The 21262-nt window shown below is 40.3% G+C and overlaps 1 protein-coding gene across 1 annotated transcript in view; it reads left to right on the forward strand.

Moving 5' to 3' along the window:
* LOC120354282 (dual oxidase-like) overlaps positions 1 to 21262 on the forward strand; it is a 92953-nt gene that overhangs the window by 64588 nt on the left and 7103 nt on the right. Inside the window, exons 8-10 of the mRNA XM_039441186.1 lie at positions 4343 to 4534; positions 6084 to 6337; positions 14633 to 14834. Coding sequence (XP_039297120.1) covers positions 4343 to 4534; positions 6084 to 6337; positions 14633 to 14834 — 648 coding nt within the window. The remainder of the gene's footprint in view (positions 1 to 4342; positions 4535 to 6083; positions 6338 to 14632; positions 14835 to 21262) is intronic.

The raw sequence follows: 21262 nt of genomic DNA on the forward strand, positions 1-21262 counted from the left end.
GCTCTCTCTCACAGGAACAATTTGGTCGTGGCTTCCCGCACTTTGAGCAGAGTGAAACCTCCGGACACTCTGATCTCCAGTGTCCCACCTTCTTGCACTGCCAGCATACGGGGCCTTCTGGAGGTTGTTCACTCCGACGCTGTGTAGTAGTAGTCTCCTGTCGAGGCTTGGTCTGCTTCCTCACCTCCTCCTGCTTCACAGCTCGTTGTCTCTGTTTAGCACTCTTCTCCTCGAACTTAATTCGTTCATATTGCCTCGCTAAGTGTAGCAAGTCGTCGGTGGTGTACACTTCAGCCTCCCTGATGTAGAGCTTGTAGCGTGGTAAAAGATTTTTGTACAATCTCTGTACCTGGCTACTCTTTGAAAAACCACCTCTTCTCCTCATCAGTGTTAGCAGCTCCTCAACATAGTCGTCTATGAGCTCGCCTTCTTTCTGCCGCCTGTCGAGAATTTCATTCTCAAGATCCTCCACATAAGTAGGTGGATAGTAACGAGACCGAAAGTCTCTCAGGAAATCGTCCCAGTGTCTCCACTGTTCTCTCCTATTCCTCATCCATAAGGAACATTTCCCCGCTAACATTTCAGGTAGCGCTGGAAATAACTGTCTGCCAGACAAGCCATATGCTTGTTGCAGCTCCTCGAGCCGCTCCATAAAACTTGGAGCATCTCCACTCCCATCATATGAGAGCCGCCACCCTCGAACCTTGTCACACACGGCACCCGGGTCCATACAGGATGTAGCAGGCACCGCTGACCTGGTAGGTGACCTCAACACATGCCTAGGCATGTTATAATGCCCCTCCGGCATCTCCGGCCTCACCAGCGCAGGCTCTGCCTCCTGGCTAACTGGTGCTGGCCTTCGCGCTCTTCGACGAAGCGCCTCCTCCCCATTATCCAGAACGGGGAGCATCGCAACAATCCGCTGTCGTTGCTCCAGTAGAGCCCTCCTCAGGCTCGTACTTGTGCTATCTGTCAGCACTGAGTCGAGTAGTAGATCAATCAAGCCTTGATCGTGCACTCTGTACACCCAGGAGTTGCTGGAGTCGCCATCAAACTCTGGAGACGTCTCCTTGGGTATTTCTTCCAGTCTGGAACATGCAGTGGCCTCCGCGACTGGTGGCCACAAAGCTGCAGCTCCTTCCTCTTCCTGACCTGTGCCAGCTCCGCCACCGATCCTGTTTAGACCGGCGGCCTCCACCATTGTCCTCCAGTGGTTTTCGACAAGAGCTCTCCTGAGCTCTGCCATTGTACCTGTTGTAGGTAGCCCTGCTGATGCTGCTAGATCCACTGCTTCTCTCCGGTGGAGTTTGTAAATCCAGGACACTCCTGGATCGCTGCTATCCTCTCGCGCCTCCTGGTCTTCTCCGGCGCGATTACATTTCTCCTCTGCACTCATTGCTGCTTTACTCCTCCTGCCTTGGGCCCCACGTTCGTGTGCCAATCTTCTGAGTAGATTTTTGCCCACACCTTTCTCTATCAGAGTTCCCAGTGTCGCTCTGGGCCGGCTAAACTCAGTCGGCGACTGGGGAGGGCCGTGGCAGGGGACGGGAGTCTTGGTGGGGCGTCCGTCAACCACCCTCGCTCGGGTTGGGGGTTGAAACAGGGTTTTGAGTGCTTTGGAGGAATGTTTCCTTCTCTTAGGAAAGAGGGGCCGTGCTTTCGCACTGCCAAACAGGGTTGGTCGCGGAAAGAAGGGAACAGGAACCTTACGGTGTTAGTTGTGAGAAAGGGTTTCGTGTCGGAACTAAGTCCTAGTCCTTGGGCACCGGGTGTCTTCCCGGGGTCCGGGTTGGTCGCGGAGCTCTGGTAAAGGCTTTCCCTGGCCTTCCCAGAGGTCCTCTTCCGGTTCCGCACTGGTTTAGTGCGCTGCGGCGTCCCGCACTCTGGACTTTCCTAAGTCCTACTTGCCGGGCACCAGCTGTCCTCCTGGGGTCCGGATCGGCCGCGGAGTTGCGGGAAAGGCTTTTCCTCACCTTCCCGGACGTCCTCTTGCGATCCCGCACTGGACTAGTGCGCTGCGGCGGCCAGCACTCTGGACTTTCCTAAGTCCTACTGGCCGGGCACCAGCTGTCCTCCTGGGGTCCGGATCGGCCGCGGAGTTGCGGGAAAGGCTTTTCCACACCTTCCCGGACGTCCTCTTGCGATCCCGCACTGGACTAGTGCGCTGCGGCGGCCAGCACTCTAGACTTTCCTAAGTCCTACTGGCCGGGCACCAGCTGTCCTCCTGGGGTCCGGATCGGCCGTGGAGTTGCGGGAAAGGCTTTTCCACACCTTCCCGGACGTCCTCTTGCGATCCCGCACTGAACTAGTGCGCTGCGGCGGCCAGCACTCTAGACTTTCCTAAGTCCTACTGGCCGGGCACCAGCTGTCCTCCTGGGGTCCGGATCGGCCGCGGAGTTGCGGGAAAGGCTTTTCCACACCTTCCCGGATGTCCTCTTGCGATCCCGCACTGGACTAGTGCGCTGCGGCGGCCAGCACTCTAGACTTTCCTAAGTCCTACTGGCCGGGCACCAGCTGTCCTCCTGGGGTCCGGATCGGCCGCGGAGTTGCGGGAAAGGCTTTCCCACACCTTCCCGGACGTCCTCTTGCGATCCCGCACTGGACTAGTGCGCTGCGGCGGCCAGCACTCTGGACTTTCCTAAGTCCTACTGGCCGGGCACCAGCTGTCCTCCTGGGGTCCGGATCGGCCGCGGAGTTGCGGAAAAGGCTTTTCCACACCTTCCCGGACGTCCTCTTGCGATCCCGCACTGGACTAGTGCGCTGCGGCGGCCAGCACTCTAGACTTTCCTAAGTCCTACTGGCCGGGCACCAGCTGTCCTCCTGGGGTCCGGATCGGCCGTGGAGTTGCGGGAAAGGCTTTTCCACACCTTCCCGGACGTCCTCTTGCGATCCCGCACTGGACTAGTGCGCTGCGGCGGCCAGCACTCTAGACTTTCCTAAGTCCTACTGGCCGGCACCAGCTGTCCTCCTGGGGTCCGGATCGGCCGCGGAGTTGCGGAAAAGGCTTTTCCACACCTTCCCGGATGTCCTCTTGCGATCCCGCACTGGACTAGTGCGCAGCGGCGGCCAGCACTCTAGACTTTCCTAAGTCCTACTGGCCGGCACCAGCTGTCCTCCTGGGGTCCGATCGGCCGCGGAGTTGCGGGAAAGGCTTTTCCACACCTTCCCGGACGTCCTCTTGCGATCCCGCACTGGACTAGTGCGCTGCGGCGGCCAGCACTCTAGACTTTCCTAAGTCCTACTGGCCGGGCACCAGCTGTCCTCCTGGGGTCCGGATCGGCCGCGGAGTTGCGGGAAAGGCTTTTCCACACCTTCCCGGATGTCCTCTTGCGATCCCGCACTGGACTAGTGCGCTGCGGCGGCCAGCACTCTAGACTTTCTAAGTCCTACTGGCCGGGCACCAGCTGTCCTCCTGGGGTCCGGATCGGCCGCGGAGTTGCGGGAAAGGCTTTTCCACACCTTCCCGGATGTCCTCTGCGATCCCGCACTGGACTAGTGCGCTGCGGCGGCCAGCACTCTAGACTTTCCTAAGTCCTACTGGCCGGGCACCAGCTGTCCTCCTGGGGTCCGGATCGGCGCGGAGTTGCGGGAAAGGCTTTTCCACACCTTCCCGGATGTCCTCTTGCGATCCCGCACTGGACTAGTGCGCTGCGGCGGCCAGCACTCTGGACTTTCCTAAGTCCTACTTGCCGGGCACCAGCTGTCCTCCTGGGGTCCGGATCGGCCGCGGAGTTGCGGAAAAGGCTTTTCCACACCTTCCCAGATGTCCTTTCTCGCCTCGATGTCCCACTGGTGGCCTACCAATGGGGAGTCAGGTTTCGACCAAACCTGACGTGTTGTCGTTGGTCGAAACTGGCAACCCGTCGTCTAAACAGGTTAAATGTCGTTCCACACTCGCCCAAACGAGTGTAGAGCAGTGGAGTTCACCGTGTTGGAGGCTAATCGACTTTAGCCTCAACACAACTCCCGGTCGCTGAAGAAATCGGAGTTCACTTAGTACAAGGCGTACTGTGACGTTGCTAGCTGCTCGCTGCTTCCTTCTCACCTCTCTCGACCGCTCGACTTGGCTCTCCGAACTCCACTGCCTCTTGCTGGCCTTTCTCGAGCCTCCCTCAGTGACCGAGAGGGAGGGGAGAGAGGATGCGCAGCAACGCTGAGCGGTAGGCCAGTGGCTGGCTTGAACGTTGACCCCTCAGATTCTATGAAAGATAGCCGAGCGTCGAATAAATGAGCCCTAAATTCAATGCCTTTCTCTAGTTACGATATACATCGTGACAACCAAAGGCAGCCTATCCATCTATCTATCTGTGCTCTCATTCTCATTTCATTATTTCTCTTGCAGGACGTAATGGTAGACACCACCCTGGAGGAGATGATGATGGGGATGGCGTCCCAGCTGGCAGAGAAGGAGGACACCATTTTGTGTTCGGATGTGCGAGACAGGCTGTTCGGACCTAACGAGTTCTCCCGAAGAGATCTGGGTGCTCTCAACATCATGAGGGGCCGTGATAATGGGGTGCCTGACTACAATACTGTAAGTGAAGTATCATTAACAAGGTGCCTGACTACAATACTATAATAAACTAAATGAACATAGACATGAAAAGTGTAGACTAGATAATACTAGAGGCAGGGATAACGGGGTGCCACTTAACAAAAATGTAAGTGTACTATTATGAATGGGGTGCCTGACTACAACACTGTGAGTGAACTATCATAAACTGGGTGCCTGACTACAATACTGACACTATATCATAATAAACCAAATGAACATAGACTTGATAATTGTAGTACATCATGTACTAGATAATAGCAGAGGCAGAGATAATGGGGTGCCAGACTACAATAATGTAAGTGAACTCATAAACGGAGTGCCTGACTACAATACTGTCAGTATAACGTCATAAACTAAATAGAAAAAAGTCTTATCAAATTTCTATTCATCTCAAGGGAGATGATATCTATCCTTTGAAATTAAGCAAGCAATTTCTGTTTATATGTTTGTAAGTCACCAGATCTCGAAAACGGCTCTCACGAAATTTGGAACAACATAGGTTTATGATATAAAAAATCGTTTGCACTATAGTGAGGTCCACGTTATAATGGCAGTGTTTGACCAGCAATGGTATTGATGTACTTGTCTATCATTCAAGAAAGTGCTATCTCTTCCTTGCTTTGCTCTGTTGCCAGATCTTCTTTCAACAATGAATAATTAACCCTAAAGAGACACACTCGGGAGATTCACACCCCAGGGATTTTTTTTCTGTTCTGCAATTGACAATATCAAACAGATGGGAACTTATGCCCAGTCTAAATTAGGTTTGTAGTATTGTCAACTACTCTCCACCACTTCCAGTCAGTAATAGCATTCTACAAGGTCACCAGCTCATCTTGTTCTTCGTTTGGGGTGTCCAACACTTCAGAGTGTCTTTTACTTAGGACTTTTATCAAACACTTCTATTACAAAGATTTACTTGTATTGTCACTACAAATGAGGTATGGGATGATGGATCAGATTGGAATAAATGCTAAGATTCTCTACAACTTGAGATTCAAAACAATAAAATGAAGAGACGTGAGTTTTTGATGAAGTTGTCATTGGCAATGATCAAGCCACTCGTTCAAACCGGATTAGGAGCTCCAACACTTAGGCAGAACATACGTACTTCCAAAATTAGTATATATATTGATTGATAAGCAGTGCTTCACTTTTGATTTCTGTATGCACTTGGAACAAAAATGATTAAGAAATGATGAAGTATAGTCTAAGTACTTGTTTTTTTCATATTTTTCAAAGAAAAATGCAAAATTGAATTGGGGTGTTCAACACCCCAGTGTGTCTACTGTGTTAGCATAAAGTAAGTGTGTCTCTGTAGGGTTAAGAAATGAAAATTCAGGAAGTAAGAGTGGATTTTCAGTGAAACAACATGAAGAACTCAATATAATAACCTCTAAATGTGAGTGTAAATGGAAAATCGCATTGAGTATTACATCAATAAGCAGTACAACCAAAAGGATCTCTCTGCTGATAAAAGCCGTATGAATAAATGAATAAACAAAATTGATTCTTTTTTAATTTTTAGGTAAGATCAAGTTTCCGCCTCTCCCGCCATAAAACGTGGAGTGAAATCAACCCCGACCTTATGGAGAAAGACCCCGAACTCATGGAGGCTCTGAAGGCAGCTTATGGTGAAGACGTGGATAACATAGACTTGTACATTGGAGGCATGCTGGAATCCAAGGATGGACCTGGAGAACTGTTTTCAGTAATCATCATGGAACAGTTCCAGAGACTCAGAACGTCTGACCGGTTCTGGTTCGAGAATGTCGATAACGGGTAAGAAACTGTTACTTTATTCAGTTAGAAGGGATTGTTATTCAATAATCCTTCCTGTTATACTTTTCCCTATTCTGCATCTTTTTTACTAAACCATTTCCTCTGCTTATTTCCTTGTTTTATCGGTTTCTGGAAAACAAGTTTCTGGAAACTTATGGGTCATCATAATAGGCTCAACTGACACTTACACGACTCAGGTCGAGAAGAGACTCGACTCAGTCGTGAGCATGTGTTTTCAAAAATGACACGACATACAGACAGGATTTCCTCTGATGGACCAGTATAAGAGGTGTTAAACTGCGCGAGGTCTACTGTTCTCAGAAATACTAGTGGGATAACAGTTCACAATAACTGAATAACATTTAGAGTAAGGCTTAACTCAAACTTACGCGAATCTGGTCGAGAAGAGACTGAACTCTAGTCGAGAGCATATGTTTTCAAATGGTGACACCATTTGATTTTAGATTCCCAATTATCAGGCTTCAGATACAATTTAAACAAAAAATTTCAAGTGGAATAGATTGAGCATGAAAATCTCTACAATTAATGTCCAGTAACATTTTCACCTAAAATTGAAAATAAGCTCGAAATTCGAGAAAATGTGATTATCCAATTGCAAACTGTTGGCAACTGTTGATTCTATTAAATGATTCACTATAAAGAGATAGCAGACTCCGAAGCCAATGGTGACAGACCAGTCGATTCTAGTCTTCACGACTGTCATAATTTGAAAACACATGCTCTCGACTAGAGTCGAGTCTCTTCTCGACTTGAGTCGCGTAAGTGTGAGTTAAGCCTTATTCTAAATTTTATTCAGTTATTGTGAACTGTTTTCCCACTAATAGTTCTGAGAACAGTAGACCTCACACAGTTTTTTCAACCACAAGTATCTACTGTCACCTGTTCTAGTTGATTCAGTTGAATCACAATTCACAGTAGTTCATAATTTACTCTTAAAAACTGTTATCTGTTTTCTCTTATTTGCTTATTTGTTTTAAATTTTATTCAGTCATTGTGAACTGTTATCTCACCAGTAGTTCTGAGAACAGTAGACCTCACGCAGTTCAACTCCTCTTATATACTGCACCATCAGAGTAAATGCTGTCTGTATGTCGTGTCGGCGAGATATCGGTGTGGAAACGGCTAATGGCTGTTGGGTTTGGTGTATCAAAAATGCTAACATCAAAAGCTAATCTTCATCGAAACTGGCAACAGGTCAGCCCGAGTTGAAACACTACCTCTGTAAACAAAGCTATAGTGCGCACTTGATAGTGCGCATGCGCAAGATTGTGTAAGTCAGTATAAATTCAGCTCTACATTTTCAAAGTTTTTTTCAATTTTGGTAAATCGTGAATCAGTTATGTGTGTCATATTACGTACCGTGTAGTGGTGGTTCATTGTTATAGGCAATTGAATTCTTCGTAAATAGTGTGTGGGCACTCCTAACTCTAATTTTGTTTCTCACTGTGTGTTTAACCTAACTTTTGACCTGTTATTCTCAATGATTGCAACACTGTAGTTTTGTCAAATCACGTTTATTGATGCTGTATACATCAAAGAATGAAAACAGATATATAAATTGAGTGCAGCATGGTTGGTTCTTATCGGTTTCCGTGCTGTTGACTGATTCTCTGGCAGCTCAGCTGTATGAACTTTTGATTGTTGGTGAAATCTCTCGGTTTATCGCTTAGATAAAGTACCTCATACAACTAAGGACCTATAGATATAGGCCTACACCATAACAGGAGATTATAGTACAGGTAGTTTATTCTTGTTCCCGTTCATAGCATTTCGGCGTCGCTGGTTGCCGTGACAACGTAGTGCTGCGGAGTAGCGCTAGATTTGAAAATTCGCATATCGGCGTCACTGGTTGCCATGGCGACGTAGCGCCGCGGAGTAGCGCTAGATTTGAAAATCTGCTTGTCAAGCTGTAATGGATATACACTTTTGACTTCAAATATTTTATTGTTGTAAAGCCTATCAGCCTATAATCTATTGTCTTTACATGTGTGACGATCAACCTGTGTTTCTTCTTTTCTCAATTCCTTTCCTATATTTCCTTGCTGTTTCAGGAGCTTCCGCTTTCCCGTCTTGATTGCTCTCTTGGCATTTTTATTTCCTCTCTATTCCCAGTAACCCACATTATCAAAGCTCTTGTCATACCAGGCAATGAATTATTGAAAAGTTTCCTTAAGTTATTTCCGTGTTGGTGTATTTTATTTTTTAATTTGACACTGCAAAATGAGTAAAATGCTAACGAGGTCACTTCGCAGTGAGATTTCTAGATTGTCGAGTGAGGATGGTGGGCACCTGAGCGAGGGACTGATGCATGATGAGGTTATTGAGTTGGCCATAGAGTTGCATGGCGCACTCGGAGTCATTTCTTCACGCTATTCAAGTGACTCAATAATTGACATTGTTCCTCATTTGATTTATACATTGAATCGTCTCGATGCCTGCTTGAAAACCAACTCTGATTTGCAGTTCAACTTGACAGAGGTTTCAGAGGAGAACTCTTATCTCAGGAAGAAATTAGATGAGGAGATACAAAGGAGAGTCCAAAGCTTTGAGGAGTCTTTGAGCATTGAGGAGGAATCTGAAAATGAAATAAAAAAATTGAAACTGAAGGTAAATGATTTGTTGGAGTCCGAGGATGAATTGAGGAAGATTATCAGAGGAAGAGAAGCCATAGTCAACGAAAACGGTGCACAGTCAGTTATAAATGGACTAGAAACTGTTGAATGTAAGAGTTTTGTTAATGAGTCAACTCAAACGAAAACAAAGATTACATGTCTAGACTGCTCAAATCTTCAAAAAGAGTTGAAAGGGAGACAACTAGAATTGATGGAATTGAGGCAACGTCGCTGGGAGGATGGGGTTGAGATGGAGGAGAGATTTAAGAGGGCTTTCTCAGGACGAGAAGCTAAGAACTTAGTCTCTGAATGCTCTGGTGTATCCGTTGAAGGTGCTAACAAACTACAACCACAAAGTAGCAATCTTAGTAGAAGAACTCATGAAGCTAAAATAAGATGTTTCTCTGCCAGTCAGGGCAGGAGGGTCTCCAATATAATTCGTTCAAAGAGTGATTATAGAGTTTTTCATATGATGAAACCGGGCGCAAAATTTGATAAGGTTACAGAAGAATGTGAGAGTATATGCTCTGATTTGAACAAGAAGGACCTCGTTGTAATTATTGCTGGAACTAATGATGTTGCCTTCAATGAGGCTGATAATTTTATCCGATTGTATAAACGGAGGCTTGAGGGGTTACAGCATACCAATGTTTCAATTTTCTCAGTGCCGCACCGCCATGATCTTCCCAGTTGGTCTTGCGTCAATAAGGAGATACGGAGAACTAATGAACGTTTGGAAAAGTTATCAAAACATTTCTCTAACGTCCACTTTACGGATTTGAGCTCTTTGGGGCCGCGGTTCCACACTTCACATGGCCTACACCTGAACTATCGGGGGAAGAAATATATCAGTGAAATCATATTGGATATTGCTGCTTCAATCGGAACAAGACCTATATCAACCAATTCAACAGTTTTTCCTGTCTCAGTGAGCTCAGTGCTCCATTCTGGTCGGCTGGATTCTTCTGAAATAGTGGATAATGGTGTACTGTCGGCTGGTGATTGCCTTGAAGAAACTGATTTTTTAGAAATTTCCATATCAGACAAAATCTTGAACAAGACTGTGTAAGTAAGACTGAAAAAGGTATAAAGGTCATGAACTCTGATAATAATAATAGAAATAATATTTGTTATAGTAGAAGAAATTCATCAAACAAATCAACAATAGGTAATTTAAACAAAAAAGTCAAAATATTACATCAAAATATCAGACATCTTTCTTCAGCTATTGAATCTCTAGAAATCACTTTAGATGACATAAAACCCGACATAGTTGTTCTCACTGAGCACAAAGTTTATTCTCATCAAATACCTCACATACATTTTTTAAATTATGTTTTAAATACTTCTTACACCAGGGAAAACTACCAGGGGGGAGGTGTAATGATACTCACTCACAAAAAATTACAGAATGTTAAACCGGTTAAAATTAAAAATATCTCAGATCTTACGGAAGATAAAATATTAGAAATATGTATGTTGGAATGCACACATGGTGGAAGAAAGATGCTGATTTTGGGTTTGTATAGATCCCCCATACCTACAAACGAAAGTATCTTTATCCAGAAACTAAACACGTTGTTAGATATTGCAAATCATAAGTATAATGATGTAATATTGATTGGTGATTTTAACATAGACATGACAAAAAGTACTCGCTCTAGTAGAGAGGTGATTAATCTTCTCACCGCTTATAATTTCTGGTACATGGTTGATTTTCCTACTCGGATCACCGAAACTACAGAGTCAGTCATTGACAATGTTTTTACAAATATTGACAGCTCGATAATCAGTGTTTCTGGAATAAATACACAACTATCTGATCATGATGCACAGCTTGTTGAGATAAAAATAGATGAGGCTAAAAACAGTAAAAAAGATACATTTATATTTAAATATTGTAGAAGCTTCTCTGATGAGAACATCTCCATGTTCATTTCAGCTCTAAGTCAGGAAACTTGGCTCGATGTATTTAACTCCGACGTCAAATGTAAATATGATACTTTCAATAAAGCCTTCTCCCATTACTTTAATACATATTTTCCAAGAAAGTTAGTGAAACAGAATATTAACCAAAAGTCATGGATAACACCAGAGTTGAAAGTAGATAAGGAAGAACTCATCCATCAAACTAATAGTGCAAGATTATCCAGGGATAGAACTAGAAATATTAATCTTAGGGAAAGATCTAGGATATTAAGGGCAAAACTAATCCAAAGCAAAAAAAACTATTATGATAACAAAATAAAAAATTCCAAAAATGTTATAAAAGAGACTTGGAGAATAATAAACACGGAGGTTGGAAATAAAAATAAACTATTTAAAAACCTAACTTCAAAAAGTGGAGAGCAGATTTGTTCTAATCCAAAGAAAATATGTGAACTTTTCTTGAGTTACTTTTCGAAAGAGGAAATAGATATAGGAGACTCTCAAAACTCAACACAAAGTGATGGTTTTGCAAATGTCATTGATCAAGAATTTAGATTCAAAACTATTGATTACATGAAACTTGATAAAATCATCTCTAGTTTGAAATGTAAGTACAGTGCAGGATACGATGACGTACCAATCATCATCATTAAAAAAGCCAAAAAAGCTTTGTTGAAGCCACTGCTACATCTGATAAACTCTTCTCTTATTACCGGAATATTTCCTGAGCAGTTAAAAATTTCAAAAATTATCCCAGTACATAAAAAGAATGATGAAAATGATATTAACAATTACCGTCCGATTTCTCTATTACCAGCAATTTCCAAGATTTACGAACGTGTAGTTTCTGACCAGCTTCTTGAATATTTGGAGAAAAATGAACTTCTCGACTCCTTTCAGCACGGGTTCCGTAAAGGAAAATCAGTCAAGACAGCAGCAACAAAATTTATCGAATCTGTCATTGACTCGATAGATAACTCTGAAAGAGCAGTCGGGATATTTTTAGATCTCACACAAGCTTTTGATAGCATTTCGCACAGGATTTTGCTCGGTCGTCTTAAAACTTTAGGGGTGACAGGTGTATCTTACAAGTGGTTTGAATCATACATCATGAACAGGAAAATCTTTGTTCAAATAAGTCATATGAATCACAAGGGATTCAGGAATACCTTCAATTCAAAAATGAGAACAAGTAGGTGCGGTGTACCCCAAGGCTCAATTCTGGGACCAATTCTCTTTATCTGTTATCTGAAAGGTATACCATATCTCGAAGGCAATAGTGAGCTAGTTTTGTATGCTGATGACGCAAACCTAAAAATATCAGCCAAATCCCAGAATGAAATTGAGATAATAGCAAAATCAAACCTCTCCACTTTGGCAAAACATCTGATTAACAATAAATTAATAATTAATATGAGTAAAACGAACCTATTGACATTTACTACACAGCAGGTAAAAACATTTTTTCCTTCAATAAATTTGGACAACAAAGTCATTTCTCAGTCCACCTCTACCAAGTTCTTGGGATTAACAGTAGATCAAAACTTGAATTGGACAGAACATGTCACAAGGGTTTTGTCACGGGTATCGAGTGGATTATATGCTCTTAGAAAAATGTCTCCCTTTTGTAAAATGGAAACGCGGAAAATGATTTATTTTGCCTACATACACTCTATAATATCTTTTGGTATAAGTCTTTATGGATCTACTTCGAATCAGAACATGGATTCGATTCTCAAATCACAAAAACAAGCTATAAGAATAATTTTACACCTAGACCCCATAGCATCAGTTAAAGAACATTTCGCTCACTTGAATATAATGACAGTTTACTGTCTTTACATCTTTGAGACAATAATGAGTGTGAAAGAAAATCTTGGAAATATTTTGAAGTTAGGACATAATCATAGGTACAGCACTAGAAACAGAGATAAACTTTTACATTTGCAAAGCCATAGACTTGAGTTCTACAAGAAGAAGCCCACATACATAGGAGCCAAGTTCTATAACAAGCTTCCGACGCGAATCCAACAAGAGCTGAATCCCAATAAATTCAAATTGGAATTAAAGAGATATTTAACTGGGAGAGCTCTTTATAATATAAATGAATATTTGAATGAATGAGATCAGCTCCTATGAGTTGAATTGTATTGTATGTTTGTATGTTTGTATTGTTGTATTCTGTAGATGTTTTATTTGTTATGCATTTTATTTTTAATTGTATCTAATCAAAGATATATATTTATGACACTATTCATTGTATACACTGTACAAATTTATTAATAAAGAAATTATGATATGATATGATGATAGTGCATTCTGGTGACGTCGGTCAGGTAGGGCTCCTACACCACCAATCAAAACACTAGCTGAAATCAACAAATTTTTATTACTGTAGCAGCCCTACCTGTGCTGACGTCACACGAATGCATTACGGTTTTGTTTAAGGAGTTAGTGGTTGAAAGCAGAGAAAGAACTATGTTACTATCAGTTACTAGTAGTTCTGTGAACAGTAGACCTCACGCAGTATTCTCATCCACAAGTACCTGATTGAAACTATAGACCTTATGGAAATACAGCAATAGACTGGCTTCTCCACACATCTGTGTAATCACTTGTCAGCTGATTTATGATGAATAATTCTATAGTCTGATTTTTACTCTAATATTGGCGTATGAAGGAGGCTCCTTTTTTCCTTTTATGTTATCCTTGAAATGCAAAATTTCCAAAAACCTTGTATACACGTCGACGAGCAATTAAAAAAGGAATATACCTGTCAAATTTTATAAAAATATATTACCGCGTTTCGCCGTAAATGCGCAACATATGAACATTCAAACATTAAGAGAAATGCCAAACCGTCGACTTGAATCATAGACCTCACTTCGCTCGGTTAATTAATATTGCATGGAATTGATTATCCACTCAACAGCTGATTTATGATGAATAGTCTGATTTTCAGAGTAATATTGGCGTTCGAAGGAGACTCCTTTTCTTTTTGTATAATCATAGAATGGAAAATTCCAAAAAAAACCTTATATATACGTAGACGCACCTTGTTTTGAAGTACTACTTGTTCACCAAATTTTATACAGATCGGGCAATAATTGCGACTGTAACTGCGGTACAAACAAACAAACAAACAGACATACGCCAATTGAGTCGAAACTAAGACCTCAGCTCCACTTTGGTCAATTATTACAGTATTCAAGCTTTTAGTCTCCAATTCTGTATCTCAGACTAGTCATCCAATTTCTATTTTATACAACAATATCGGGGCACCGAACTTCGCTCGTTATTTTTATCCATTGATAAACAGAACACAATTCTCTAAAATGATCGTGTTTATATTTCACAGCTGGCTATAATTATGTCATCTTATAAATTTCGGGGATGCGATATTTTGATTTTTCACATGCTCACTCGCTCACTCACTTTTTTACTATCCACAGCTGTTTCAGCCAAGGATGAATTATACTTTCAAATTTAATGTCGTTCAGCGAGTTTTCCCAAGGATGAGACCTAGTGCAATTGAAGTTTTATATCATAAACATACTATGTTCCAAATTTCGTGAGAATCGTTAGAGCCGTTATCGAAATACATTGGATATAAATAACCAGATATAAAAATATATAGCCTAAAGAAATTGCTCGCTTAATATAATAGGATATTATATCCAACTTATATATTTTATCCCACATTATTGTGATTGTTTTTCAATTTTGTTTGCAGCATCTTCACAGCAGAAGAAATAGCAGAGCTGCGCAAAGTGAAACTGTGGGACATAATAGTGAATGCCACAGATGTCCCCCCCGAAGCAATACAGAAGAACGCTTTCTATTGGGTGGCGGGGGACCCGTGTCCACAGCCTGGTCAGCTCAATGCCAGCCAATTGGAGCCATGCTCTTATCTCAAGGGATATGACTATTTCGAAGTAAGTTATCTAAGTCTTTTTTCGAGTCTTAAGTTTTCAAGTCTTTTCTAATTTATGTAGCATATCTGATATTCAAGAGAATTTTTGAAGGTTTTTTCTCAAGTTTTTCATTGAGTTTTCAAAGCAAATTCATACTTTCATCGGCAGAGATAAAAAATCCTTTAAGGATCTTTTATCTTGATCCTTTAGGGATCAAGATATTTATTTTGATCCTTCAAGGATCAAAAGGATTAAGATCCTTTTGGATGTTCTGCCTTGCCGTATTACCCAATGTCATTTCCTATTAACACTCGAGGATTATAGATTATATATTGGGTTCTTCATGTTTTCTCACTAAAAATTTGCACTTTCACTTCCTGAGCTTCTTTTTATAATGTTTGAAATTCATACTTGATAGGGTGAGATTTGGATGTTCGTTGGATAGATTTGGATAGAATAATTCTCATAATATCCCAACCAAGTCTCCAATTGAGAAATAACTGAATGGGTTCTGATAAGAATAGAGATTTTTGCAAACCGGCACTACATAATTTGAAAATAACTGGTGATTGGATCGACCAAGAAAGACTGATAAATATATTTCTATTTATATAAATATTTATTTTTACTTTCCTTGCCCTATTACCATTACCATAGGTAAGGAAAGTATTGCTTTCCGAAAAAAATGAAGGTACCCCATTTCCAAATTTCTTTACGTTTCAAGGTCCCCTGAGTCCAGTAAAGTTGTTTTTGGATATTGGTCTGTATGTATGTGTGTGTGTACACGATATCTCTTTTCCCCATCAACGGAATGACTTGAATTTTGGAAGGTCCTTACACTATAAGGATCCGACACGAACAATTTCGATCAAATGCAGTTCAAGATGGCGGCTAAAATAGCGAACATGTAAAAACAGGGTTTTTCGCGATTTTCTCGAAAACGGCTCCAACGATTTTGATCAAATTTGTACCTAAAATAGTTATTGATAAGCTCTATCAACTGCCACTAGTCCCATATCTGTAAAAGTTTCAGGAGCTCCGCCCCATCTATGCAAATAAAGTTCGATTTTAGATTCCAAATTATCAGGCTTCAGATAAAATTTCAACAAAAAAAAATCAAGTGGAAAAAATTGAGCATGGAAATCTCTACAATTAATGTTTGGTAACATTTCCTCCTAAAATTGAAAATAAGCTTGAAATTCAAGAGAATTGATTATTCAATTGCAAACTGTTGGCAACTGTTGATTCTGTTAAATCATTCACTATAAAGAGATAGCAGACCTCGTCTGTCTCCAGCGTTATTGTCCTGTCACCAGCTGGCTTAGATATTTGAATTGTAGACTTGAGATGCGCGTGAACACTAGCGTCATGTGATCTATCTTCATCACGGCAAGGAAAGTTGTGTGAGTGCGCAACACCAGATTTTTTGACTATTTGGCGGAAGGAAGGAAGGAAGCTCAAATGAAAAAATGCAGGCAAGCGAAGCGAGTATCGAATTTCTGGATGATCCAGCTGGGGGTCCAGGCGGCAGAGGCCAATGAGAAGACGGATGAGGTGAGCGAAGCGAGCCTGCCGGCTCGTACAATATACAGGGTCTTTCTAATGATGGACCCATTTTCAAAAATTGGTATTTATTAAAGTAAAAATGCAAAATAGACAACCTTTATACCAATGGAAAGAGGAAGGTTCAAAGTTTTTTTTATACCTTACAATTGTTGAATGTGGCCTCCGGCTGCTGCACGACAAACATCTACGCGGTAGACAAACTCGTCCCACATGCGAAAAAGCGAGGGTTTTTCTAAATGATGGACCCATTTTCAAAAATTGGTATTTATTAAAGTAAAAATGCAAAATAGACAACCTTTATACCAATGGAAAGAGGAAGGTTCAAAGTTTTTTTTATACCTTACAATTGTTGAATGTGGCCTCCGGCTGCTGCACGACAAACATCTACGCGGTAGACAAACTCGTCCCACATGCGAAAAAGCGAGGGTTTTTCTAAATGATGGACCCATTTTCAAAAATTGGTATTTATTAAAGTAAAAATGCAAAATAGACAACCTTTATACCAATGGAAAGAGGAAGGTTCAAAGTTTTTTTTATACCTTACAATTGTTGAATGTGGCCTCCGGCTGCTGCACGACAAACATCTACGCGGTAGACAAACTCGTCCCACATGCGAAAAAGCGAGGGTTTTTCTAAATGATGGACCCATTTTCAAAAATTGGTATTTATTAAAGTAAAAATGCAAAATGGACAAGCTTTATACCAATAGTAAGAGGAAGGTTCAAAGTCTTTTTAATACCTTACAAGTGTCGAATATGGTCTCCGGCTGCTGCACGATCTGCGGAACCGTATCACTGCTGCCGTGCGAGGGTTGTTTCGCATGTGGGACGAGTTTGTCTACCGCGTAGATGTTTGCCGTGCAGCAGCCGGAGGCCACATTCGACACTTGTAAGGTGTTAAAAGAACTTTGAAACTTTCTCTTTCCATTGGTATAGAAGTAGTCCATTTTGCATGTTTACTTTAATGAATACCAATTGTCACGTTATTTTTTATAATTAAATAACGATTAGCCTCCTGCTTGGCATCAATCGGTAGAGCATGAAAATATTTTAATAATTATAAAAATCAGGTCGTGGTTTTTAATAGGATACAGTCTTATAAAAATCTTTATAGGCCCAGATATGAGCTTCCACAATAATACTGATAATTTATTAAAAAAAATATATATATAAAACTTATCCTATAGTATTGAGGAATAAAAATAAATCGTACACTATAAACAATTTGATACATATATTAACAAATATCTCAAAAGTAAATCAGAGCAAAAATATATAGAGCGACAGAAATATATAATATAAGACAAAACAATAATCGAAATCAATAAAATATCACAGGCTAATACTATTCTTTAAGTTTTATAGCACGAAACGCTACCATGTGCTTTCATTTTTATGATCATATGCAGTTATTTGCATGTAGCTACGATATCAGCTTGCTAATACTTGTCGACTTGGACAATCCTATTTATAATAAATTCTTAAAATCAGCATGACAAATTGACAAACTAGTAATCCAAATATATATATTTAATTCTATAGTTTTTAATAGATTTCTTGTAATAAATATATTTTATCTCAGGGTGCGAGATTCGGCACCTGAAGGAATAAATAGAGCAATTCATCTAGTGAATCAGAGCTACATTAAATTATCGCGAATTATATTGCAGAAATTAATCATCATATGAATGTTGTCTTAATAGCCTAGATCTTAGTCTTTTTTGATTGATGGATCTTTTTGGATATATGGATTGATTTGTTACTATCTAATAAAATATCTTTATCTATACTATCTTTACTTGTGCAAGTATTTTTACCAAATTCTTAATTTATAAAAAACCCTTTCGACGAGCTAGCTTTGATTCTTATTTAATTTCGAATCACTGAGGGCGCCCTATCACTATTTCAATATTTTTCACTCACGTGCCGGAATTTTCTTATGAGCTGCTGATGTCGATCCAACTCCTGGTGGTCCTGGATTATTGTAGCCGGAGTTGCCTCTTCCAAGGGGTTAAAAATTATTTAGAAATGACTTTTGCTTTATATGAGCATCACAAAGTCTTATGAGAAATTTAGTAATTCAATTTAACTTTAAATTATTACAAGGTACAGTAAGGTATTGCGCTCTATAATTTTTAGCGACCTCTCATGGTGGTAGTTGGCAGGCAAGTGGGGTTCTCATTTCTCATTCTAACAATTTTCATTTCCGATTTCTAAATTGACATAAAATTTGAATATTCGGTTCCTCCGCCATTCAAGGCTCGAATAGACCGTACCAAAATATTAAATTATTACTTGTGTTACATCTTTAATAATTTCTTTGCCTTCGGGCCATATCCAAAACATAAACTATACAACAATATTTTACAAATTATTATCATTTGTAGAAATATATACAAATATTTTTGAACTGGCTCACTATTGCCGCCTATCAATTGCCACTATTTGATTGGTGCATGCAAATTATTACAGTATTCATGCGCCCAGTAACCTCCCACTTCCTTAATACATTTAATTATTTTTGTTGGGGTTTTTAAATATGCTTTTTACATGCCAAGTAATTTTTTATAGATTATTAGTTGTTTCGTATCTTACAATAATTAGCCACGTGAGACTTTTAGTTCCTCAAGTTGCATACTGTTTTGCCACAATAAATTTCTGCCAAGGTGTTTGGTCAGATTCTATGTTGTATGACTTGGTCGATCGTTAGGTCGCCGATCAGTAAATGTTTTATGCCTAACCTCAAATTTTCAATATTTTATATAATATTATATAGTAGCAAAAATTATTTCCATTCCTCTTCGGCTGTTGTACAATTTAGCCAGGATGTCTGACATTATCTAATCTTTAACGTTATCATCTTTGGCGATATTAGCCTATTACTTCACTTAGACCTATAAATCTTTCAACTAGGGATTTTTATTTATCTATCCAAATTAAATATGTTACACAATTTTTGAAAATGGGTCCATCATTTAGAAAGACTCTGTATATTGTACTAGCCGGCAGGCTCGCTTCGCTCACCTCATCCGTCTTCCCATTGGCCTCTGCCCTCTGGAACCCCTAGCAGGATCATCTATGAATACGATACTCGCTTCGCTCGCCTGCATTTTTCCATTTGAGATTTCTTCCTTCCGTCAAAAGAGAAATATTTATAGGAATAGAAATAGAAATATATTTTTCCTACAGATACCCTGAAAAGTGACCATTTGTGCACTGATTGCAGGCTGCAAAGAATCACTTTTCCGCACTAGTGCGCAAAGTGAGTACTTTGCGTACTCCAGATTTGCAGCATGACAACGCAAAATAGTTAGTAGGTTATATGGAGCACCAGTTCAGCAAAATCGAAATTAAGTTGGTAACAGTGAGTGGGCTGCTATAGTGAGCAGAGGTGCAATGAAGCACAACACGCTAATTATTAATTATATATTATAACCAAGGACAACGACAGCACAGTGCCACCACAGCACACACCACACAGCCGCCTCGCCATTCAAACACTACTACATTATTCAGTCAATTTTACCCATAATTACCCACTTTTTATATTCAATGGTAACTGTAGGAAAAATTTAATGTGAAATATGTGCGCAAAGTTCGTTTGCTGCACTCAAGAAACCATTCCGCCCTCGCCTACGGCTTGGGCGTAAACGTGTCTTTCAATGCAGCAAACTGTCACTTTGCGCACTAGTTGCACAAATAACTATTTCCTACAGTTACATTGAAAAGTGGCCATTGCTGCACTGATTACAGAACGCAAAGAATCACTTTTCCGCTCTAGTGCGGAAAAAATTTTTTCTGCACTCCAGATTTTCAACATGACAACGCAAAATACTGAGTAGGTTATATGGAGCAACAGTGCAGCAAAATCAAAATGAAGTTGGTAAGAGTGACTGGTGTGGCTGCTATAGTGAGCAGAGGTGCGACGAGCTTAAGTAGATCACTTATAAAGAACCACAACATTTTTATTCAATTTCACAATAAATTAAGGTTTTTATCAATAATAAAATTACACAGAAAAACATTTGATGCATTTCAGGCAATTTTACCCATAATTACCCACTTTTCATATTTTTTTTTTTTTTTTTTTCAAATCAAATCATTTATTTCGCCATTTAAAAAAACAAAAACAATCACAAATAAAGAGCGAATTCAAAAAATTATGAATAATAAATTTAAACAAAATACAAGTGTTAACTTAAAAATAAGAAAATAATAATACAAAATCATAAATATCTCTTTACATATGTAAATATAATTTACTTATTATATATGGCATCACCAGCAAAAGAATAAACTTTGCCCGCTGGTGACCGTTGCAAATCGAAAAATAGTATAATAATATTTAAAATAAAAAAAAAATCCTCATCATTTAGTCATTTCTGAGAATGAAAAAAAGATAAAAGTAAATAAATTATAAGGGATACAATAAATTTTAATTTAAATAAGGTTTTCTATTGAAGTGAAATAGTTGCAATTATCCAATTTTTTATATCATTACTGGTATCTCTAGTTATATGTGTTAAATTAAAAGGTAATATATTTATAAACTTGCTGCTTAAATATATCAACTGTCTCTTAACTAGTGTATATTCAATGGTAACTGTAGGAAAAATTTAATGTGCAATACGTACGCAAAGTTCCTCTGCTGCACTCAACAAACCATTCCGCCCTCGCCTACGGCTCGAGCGTGAACGTTTCTTTCAGTGCAGCAAACTGTCACTTTGCGCACTAGTTGCACAAATAACTATATCAGTCTTTCAGGCTCGATCCAAATCACCAGTTTTCTTTACATTATGTGGTGCCGGTTTGCAAAAATCTCTATTTTTATCAGAACCAATTCAGTTATTCTCAAATGAAGACTTGGTCAGGATATTATGATAA

Source organism: Nilaparvata lugens, chromosome 14, assembly GCF_014356525.2.
Source record: "Nilaparvata lugens isolate BPH chromosome 14, ASM1435652v1, whole genome shotgun sequence".
In the NCBI taxonomy this organism is placed as follows: Eukaryota; Metazoa; Arthropoda; class Insecta; order Hemiptera; family Delphacidae; genus Nilaparvata; species Nilaparvata lugens.